This window comes from Halichoeres trimaculatus, unplaced genomic scaffold (genome assembly GCF_033239565.1).
Source record: "Halichoeres trimaculatus isolate MK-OKI-2021-1 unplaced genomic scaffold, fHalTri1.1 fHalTri1_scaffold_1, whole genome shotgun sequence".
Lineage (NCBI taxonomy): Eukaryota > Metazoa > Chordata > Actinopteri > Labriformes > Labridae > Halichoeres > Halichoeres trimaculatus.
Genome location: NW_027437179.1, coordinates 19,615,690 through 19,624,525, shown reverse-complemented (window position 1 = coordinate 19,624,525; position 8,836 = coordinate 19,615,690). Strand labels below are relative to the sequence as shown.

The 8,836-nt window shown below is 40.7% G+C and overlaps 1 protein-coding gene across 1 annotated transcript; it reads left to right on the top strand.

The window, feature by feature from the left end:
- Positions 1–345: 345 nt before the first annotated feature.
- myorg (myogenesis regulating glycosidase) lies at positions 346–7,121 on the top strand. Its single transcript, XM_074679518.1, has 3 exons — positions 346–459; positions 2,838–3,208; positions 3,365–7,121. The coding sequence occupies exons 2-3, from the start codon at positions 2,946–2,948 to the stop codon at positions 5,154–5,156; spliced, it is 2,055 nt and encodes a 684-aa protein (XP_074535619.1). The 5' UTR covers positions 346–459; positions 2,838–2,945; the 3' UTR covers positions 5,157–7,121.
- Positions 7,122–8,836: the final 1,715 nt, after the last annotated feature.

Here is an 8,836-nt window from a genome sequence, read left to right as displayed (position 1 = left end):
TAGAACAAGAAACAATGAAACTTTACTCAGGGGTAATAAAGAAATATTACTGTTATTATTGTAGCACCGCTGTGCCACATGTGGTTACTTTCCAGGGCTATCATGTCATGGACTAAATATAGGCCTACCAGCAGTGCTTATGATGCCATCATGTTCAGAGTCCCAGTGAAATTCAACACATTTCAGCTTTGATATTTTCCTTTTTATTTCTAGAAAAAATAACTTTGCTCAATTCGCCTTCTACCGTACAACCCGGGTGTTATTGTAAGTGTTTCTTTGTGTTCAGAATGAAAATAAAAGCGCACTGTTCCAACTGACTAAACTACATTTCCCAAGCTACGATGGGCGTGGACGAGGCAAGTACGTAACAAGATGCCTTCATGCCGCCTCTCGCTGGTGTCCTATAAACTGTTACAAACAAGCAGTGGCTGGAGTTGTCGAAGGGATTGCAGCCATACGGTAAGCAACAACTTTAGTTCATGAAACTGAGAAAGTAAATCAGGCCATGCATAGACGATATGTATGTACTCTTCAGAGTCAGACACTCGTTTTCTTTCCGTTAACTTTCTTACACCACCCACGGCGCAAAGCAACGACTTTTTATGTACTGGACGAAACTGTAGCAAGTCTTATGTCTAGTCTGGGAGAATTAATATCTTGATGTATGCAAAAAAAGCTGTCAAGCTGCGTAATTCTGTGCTTTAATTTTCTCTGTACGCTTGAAGAAAGTTGAACTCAGTAAGAGTTGCCTTTAAGTTAGCAACAATAACATAAAACCGTCATTGATGAGGGCTGGAAATGCAATCTAACTTCATTAATACGACCTGAATGCTCGAGTCAAATACACTACACACGCGAGCGCGTGCTCGTTCGTTGTCTGCGCGCGCGTAGTTGAACCATTTCTTGTTCTTTTGACTGTGTCAGCACTTCTTTGTTTATTATTCCCACGTGTCAGATTAGATAGTGATTAGATTAGGTTGAAATGGAAAATATAAACCCATCTACTCACACCGTAAATATGAAAAGTTCCGGTTTGTACCGCCGGTTAAAGAGAGACAAGTGTTTAAACCTGTTTGTATTTATTTATTTATTTATTTAATTATTATTTTTTTTTTTTACCAAATAAAATGTAAACATTTTAAAAAGCGTACTGGTGCAGGAATTTTGATCAGATATGTTAGTTTCATATAATGATTGGTTGAGTGCCAGACATTTTAGAACATTCATTTGGGTTGTATATGTGTGTGTGTGCTTGCATTTATTGAACAAGAAAGTAAAGTAAAACATTTACTGTTGAAAGTGACTGTTGAAGTGATACGTGAAGCTCAGAGACACTGAGATCAACTTCTTTGGTTTGAGGATACAAGAGTTTTTAGATCAGAAATGCAAATGACAAACTCAACGGTTTATAATTTAAAATTAAGACCAAAAATTGACACTTTTTCTCTTGTTGCAGCCTTTATGTAATGTTTTTTTTCTAAAACTTTTTCTTGTACTGTAAGTCGAACATAAAAGCAATTTTAAACCCTCACCTTCTGCTGCAGAGAACGTTTTGATGTTTTATAATTTAGACCTAGTCATTTTACATAAATGGAGTAATGAATTAACAAAAGCATTGCACTCGCAAAATGATGTTTAAAATTCAACCATACCCTTCCATGGATCAGGTTATTGGACTAAATCTTCCTTTAAATACATTACAATAGTATACAATAGACTCTGCAGACAGTGAATGTTCTCCTGACTCTCAGGGTCTGTTTCCTTTTCAGGGTCCAGCAGCCTAAGTGGGTCTCTGAGGAACCAACAGTTAGTTCTTGGTTAATTAATGACAGGTTTATGTTATCACTCCTGTTGTAGGGGGAAATCTATATTAAGGCTGGTTGAACACAGAATTAGTCAATTAGATTGCTAATTAATTGCAAACATTTTTTACCATCGACCCTTACTGCCATGGCAGACCATCAGGGTCAATTGCAGTTAGCACCAGTCAGCAAACAGGGAATCTAGAGAGGACTGGACTCCACTTGGTTGTCAGTGCTCTTTAATGTAATCTAATCTGATGAGCTAACACCAGAACCACTGGCATCAACCAGTTCATTACCTCTGAGTGTATTTGCTTGCTTGGGGACAGAGAAGTTGTCAGTTAGGATGAAAACAGTGTGTCTGTTTTTGTTGATTTATAGCAAGTGTTGTCAAAAATGTTTCTGTGTAAGCGAGAGTAAACCAGGTTGTACTTAAGTTTGGTGCGCCTTCCTCAGCAGAGCACAAAGTTTAGTATTCTCCCCTCTCCTTCCCGGCATTGGCAGAGCTCTAAGGCCCAAATCCCCTTTTCTGCTCCTTTACTTCCGTCCATACAAATGAGTCTTCTTTCAGTTGAACTCATATGTTAGAATTACTGCTGGGAACATCCACTTTATCCTCTTGTGGGTAATTGGCAGTAGATTTGTTTTGTTAAATCTCGGACACATCTTTAAAGTTTACATCCTGACAGCATAATACCTCTAAGTGCTGTGAAATCACTCTGTGCAGCAATGCAGAGCATGTAAGACAACGCTGAAATGTAAAGGAGGCTTTGATCAGACAAGGAGAGATAGACTGAGAAACAGGCTGATATCTCACCTGCTGATCTGACTGAGGCAGGTTCTCTGGATGTTTCTAACAATTAATTGATTTTCAAATTTAATTTTTCATGACTTATCAGAGCTCATAGGCAGTATGAAGCAAATCTAATGTAAGATGCTCCAGAAAAAGGCAGCCTTTGTTTTGAAGGCAGCAAAAACTGCCTGAAGCCCTCAACAAATAACATTACTAAGTTTGTTATCTCTCTCATGTGACAGGCGTGCAAACAGACGTGAAAGAGGGGCCAGAGTACAACAAACCAGGAAAACATTTCTCCGATCCTTTAAACAGCAACTCTCTGGTTTTCCCACCGAACAGCACAAGTCATGTACCAAGTAGTACCAGGAGGAGCGGGAGGCACAATTACAGATGTTATCCCCAAGCAGAAACACAGCAAGGACACTCGACCCTTAGTTGGAGCTGGCGTAATCGGCCTGGTACTGGTGATTGCAGCCGTGACAGCATGGTGTTATTACATAGCCTCTCTCCGCAAGGCTGAGCTGCTTAAGACTCAGCTGCTGGATCTGAATAAAGATGGCTACATCATCCGCAACCAGGGGGGGTCCATTGTTTTCCGGATGGATTTCAGGTTAGTATTTCTTCATAATGTGTCATATTACAGCCACATGTTTAAGTGAATTTTAAAGGGAAGTAATTTATGTATTTTTATACATCCAACAAAAAAAGTTGTGATGTTCATCAAAAAAGATTTCTTATAAATGAATATACATTTATTTCTCTGTAGGTCGGGGACATTGGACTTGGATTCATGCTCTAAAGAAGGGGAGATCTTGAGCTGTGTACGCACCACTGACAGAAAACTCAACTTCTTCATAGAGACAGTGCGACCTAAGGACACAGTACAGTGCTATCGAGTGCGTTGGGAGGAGCTGGTTCCTGACATTCCTGTTGAGCATGCCATGACATACAAGTTTGCACACTGGTATGGAGGAGCAGTGTCAGCAATTCAGCACTGGCCTATTTCTATCTCAGGCCAGCAAGCTCCCAAACCCTTTGTTACGAGTGACATCTACTCAAACCGCAATGAATTTGGCGGCATTTTGGAGAGTTATTGGTTGTCATCCAATGCTACAGCCATCAAGATTAATAACTCTGTGCCCTTCCATCTGGGCTGGAATGACACAGAGAAGACCATGTACTTCCAGGCAAGATACAATGACAGTCCCTTCAAACCAAACCCAGGAGAGAAACCATGCGCTGAACTTAGCTACAGAGTGTGTGTGGGCTCAGATGTGACATCCATACACAAATACATGGTCCGCAGGTACTTCAATAAGCCAAACAAGGTGCCTGCCAAAGCCATGTTTCGCCATCCTATCTGGTCGACCTGGGCGCTACATAAGACTGACATAAACCAAGATAAACTTTTGACGTATGCTGCCAATATACGCAAGTATAACTTTAACTGCAGCCACTTAGAGCTGGATGACCGCTACACCCCCCGTTATGGAGAGTTTGAGTTTGACACCACTAAGTTCCCAAATGCCTCAGACATGTTTCAAAAGCTGAAGTCAGATGGGTTTCTGGTTTCACTTTGGATTCACCCCTTCGTTAACTACGACTCTGAAAACTTCCATGTTTGTGTAAAACGTGGTCTGTTTGTCCGGGAACCTACTGGCCGACTGCCAGCCTTGGTGCGCTGGTGGAATGGCATTGGTGGCATTTTAGACTTCACAAATCCAGAGGCTCGTGATTGGTTTTCCTTTCAGCTACGTTCTCTACGTTCCAGGTATGGTGTGTCATCTTTTAAATTTGATGCAGGGGAAACCAACTACTTGCCATGGAAATTTAGTACCAGAACACCAATAAGAGACCCTAGTTTTTTCACAAGACGTTACACAGAAATGGCAATCCCTTACAATGATCGAGCTGAGCTTCGCAGTGGCTACCAGTCCCAAAATATATCCTGCTTCTTCAGACCAATCGACAGAGACTCTGTGTGGGGCTACGAGCTTGGTCTCAAATCGCTTATCCCCACAGTGCTCACCATCAGTATCCTCGGCTATCAGTTCATTTTACCAGACATGATTGGAGGGAATGCTTATCTTAACCGCACAGATGGAAATCGTGTGCTACCTGATCGAGAACTCTATATCCGCTGGCTTGAGCTGTCAGCCTTCATGCCCTCCATGCAGTTTTCTATCCCCCCATGGGAATACGACAGTGAGGTGGTTGAAATTGCTCGTAAATACACAGCCCTCCATGAGAGCATTGTGGCTCCACGGGTCCTGGAGCTGGCGGGTGAGGTGCTGGACACAGGGGACCCAATCATACGTCCCCTGTGGTGGATTGCCACAGGTGATGAGACAGCCTATAAGATCGACTCCCAGTTCCTGATTGGGGATGACCTAATGGTAGCCCCAGTTTTAGAGCCAGGAAAGCAAGAACGTGACATTTACCTCCCTGCGGGCCGCTGGAGGAGCTACAAGGGAGAGAGATTTGATATCAAGGAGCCTCTGCACCTCACAGACTATCCTGTAGATCTGGATGAAATTGCTTACTTTGTTTGGGTGTAGCAGAAGAGGAATGTAAAGGAGAGCAGACTTTATTAGCCTTAGATCCTATTGTCTTATAAGACAAGCTTCACAAATTAAGCTTTTCATGCATGACTGGGTGAGTATTGTATGAGAAATATATGAAAGAGTAATGTGAAACTGCTGCAGTGAAAAACACTTAAAATGTAATTTAATATTTTATCTGTATTTTAACTAATGAGGGCTTCAAAGTCTGTGAATCCCCACGTTAAAGATATTTAAGAAGTGACCTTTGAGATATGACTGTGTAAATGTTGTAGACTGATACTTGTAGCAGCCATAAGTAACGGTTATGGGTACATAATAAGTGGCAACACTTGATATTACAGTAGCAGAGATAGAACTGAGTCACTTGGTCAACCGTCTGACTCATCACAACAGTTACACAGCAATAACTGCTGAAGGTTTTCTTACAATAGCTGATGTTGGCCATCATAAGCTTCTGGTTCTGGAGCATATATTTAAGTGCCAAAGGGTGTGTTTTAATGGTTATGAAATCAGCTTTTTGTTCTCACAAGATGTGCCTTACAGTGCTTCTGAAGCCACTTTGTTTGTGCTAAAGCTTGTGCATGCACAGTAATATAGCAACTGTTTCAAAGGGAATATGCAAACTGGGTTAAGTATGCAATAATTGCTTTTTTTTGCCACAAAGTTGTTCCATTTTTTAGTGTTGGTGCTCTTTGTTCAATTGAAGTCAAACAGGTATCATGTCGTGGGAGGACTACTTAAGGGCTGTCATTATTGTCACTGTGTAGATAGTAGGCAACATAAAATCACCTGTATTTATTAATAGTTCTCCGTTTGACTGAAAAATCCCTCTTTCCTGTGACACTAATGACTCCTCTTCCCCTCTGCTGCAAGATACTTTTCAGGAGGTTTTTATGCCTCACCATCAGAATGAATACCTGAAGTTTAATCATTACAAACAACGTACGCTCTCATTTGTGTAACTGAGTATCGTGTAACTGCTCTAAGCCTAGGAGAAGATGCCTTTTATAAGGTAGTAAATATTTGATGCTCTCCCTCAGGTAACAGCTTTTTGTCTGGGTGGATGGACAGTGATTGTCTATACTGTGCTTTGCTGACTCTAAATGCAGGTAAACAGCCAGTTATATGATATACATTTACTGCCACATTTTGGGAAGACTTTATGATGTTGTTATTCTGAAAGACAATAACTGAGTGGTAATGTTTTGTTTCTATGTTTTACCTAATTGGAATGCAGTATGGAAGTCTGCAGATACATTTAGTTGCATTTAATCAACTTAAGTAATGTAATTTTATTTATAATTTTGTGTTTTGTTAATTTAAATATTTTGTAAATACAGTGATACCTGCCATGTTCTAACAGTTGTTGTTATATTTATGCAATGTGTAAATGTTTTATACTTTTCATATGTACTGCTCGTTGTCTTATTTTAAACCTATACTGGATGTGTTCTAACTATTTAAGGACAATCACACAGTCAAGAGGGTGAACCACTAACAACCCAAATGAGAATTTCCCAGTACAACAGCAGACTGCATCAGGTTTTGCTGATGATTGTATTATGATACTAACAGTGAGGCATTAAGCACACTTTTAGAAGAGACTTCATTGTTTTAAAAGAAGGCCTCCGATTTTTTGACTCCCAGATTTCAACACGCCTGTGCGGCCTTTCACTTGTGGCACTTTCCTTGTTGACCTCGCATTTGTGCCTCTTGACGCCGTTTCATCACAACACATCCTATTTATAGCAGTTCTCACTCAGCATCTGGGCCAGGTCAGCCTTGGAGGCTATTAATGTCTCTGGCCAACTCTCTTAATGACAAAACTAAGAGGCCGTATCATATTTTGGACTGAATGTTTTTTGCTTTGTGCTCTTTGGACGTGTCTTGACATGTTGTTTGCCTCGAGTTATTGCAGCTGGCTGAAGCTTGTTTCAGAGTGGATATTTGATATTTTGTGTATGAATGTGTAATTCAAAATAAAGTGTAACTTAATTCTGCTTGAGCATTTTTTTTTGTTTAATTTGCACAACTTAACTTACACCTAGTTTAAAATTGTAGAAAAAGAAACAACACACTGACATGAAACTTGGGCTAGAGAGCTGACTGTGCAACCACTAACAACTTGTTACCTGATATGAGACTGCAAAACAAGAAAACTAATGCGCCTATCAATTTAATATATTGAAAGAGACACCCTTCAGGGACTTTTCTAACTTTAGCTGCCAGACTCATCACGGGGCAATAATGACAAGGTGATGAAAGGATTGTGCAGGTTATTTGGAGGCTGTGTTCAGATCAATAAATCATCTGCTGGTTCATGATGTGAGGCCAGAGAGCATATGATATCAGAGTGTAAGACCAGACAGCAAGAAGAAAACATACACTCACAGCAGTATGAGATAATAGCAACAATATTAGAATCAAAATTACAGCATTAAGCATGATTGTTGTTTGTGAGTTGAAGCAGCCTGACTGAGCCACTTCTTACAGCCACAGTCGATCTTTCATATGTTTGGGGAATTTATTTCATTTCACAACAGCGCTTCAGAACTGCTTCACTTTATTTGCCAATGCCTCATCTTTCTTCAGAATTGATCTGGACTTGCAGCCTGTGCGGGGAGGACATACATTCATTGATTAGCTGTCTGTGTGTTGCACCGATCAATGTTATTTGCCAGTTTGCTTTCTGCAATCATATTGTTTGGCTCTACCCGTCTACTCATAGACTGGACAAATCATTTATGTAAGAGCTTTAAAGGAAAATTTCTTCACAGTGGAAGGCTAAGAAAAATACATTGGAAACAAAGGCCCAATTTTATTATACAAGAAAAGGAGACTGTGTCAACATGCTTTGCTGTATTCGAAGTGTATTGAATGTTTTATTTTAGTCTAGGAGCAAATGCTCACCCGTCAGTACATAATAATGGGATGAAAGTTGAAGAAATGTGTATATCAAAGCTTGGAAAGATTTATGTATGACTCTAAAAAAGATTGTGGAAATCCTGACTATGAATGAGGAAAAGATGCTGAAACCCAAACAAAGACTCAAAACCTGTGGTTGTTTTGTCCATGTAGTGCTGCAGATGTCCACAAGGGTGCAGTGTAGCCACATTGCCAAAATCTCTGACAGGACTGTGAACCATGGTCCAGATGTTAAGTGTGCACAACACACACACACACACACACACACACACACACACACACACACACACACACACACACACACACACACACACACACACACACACACACACACACACACACAAGGCAGGACACGAAACTGGCAGAGCACCCCCTCCTCTACCTTCCCCACCTGTGAGCCCACCTGTGTGTCCATCTGCAGAGGAGAGACGCCAGTTGTTCTGGTGAGGAGCCAGTGTGTCTCAAGTACCTGCCCATATCCTCCTTCTATGAGCCTGTCTGCTTCCTGTCCTCCACAGAAAGGCATATATATTATAACAGCATTGGGATAGAGAGATCCCCCCCCCACACACACACACAACAAATAAACAAATATGAATGATCCAAAAACAAATGCGCTTCTTTGAAATGTCTTAAATATGATCTCTGTAGCAGTTTGCTTCATTGGACATTCCTTGTGCAGTGTTTCTGTGTGCTGCTAAAACTTGCAGTATGTTGAATTTGTGATGCTAATTTCAGTGAGTTCTAAA

Coding starts and splice junctions, on each gene's coding strand:
- myorg (XM_074679518.1), top strand. CDS start 2,946: ATGTACCAAGTAGTACCAGGAGGAGCGGGAGGCACAATTACAGATGTT. Junction 3,209..3,364: donor GTTTTCCGGATGGATTTCAG/GTTAGTATTTCT, acceptor ATTTCTCTGTAG/GTCGGGGACATTGGACTTGG.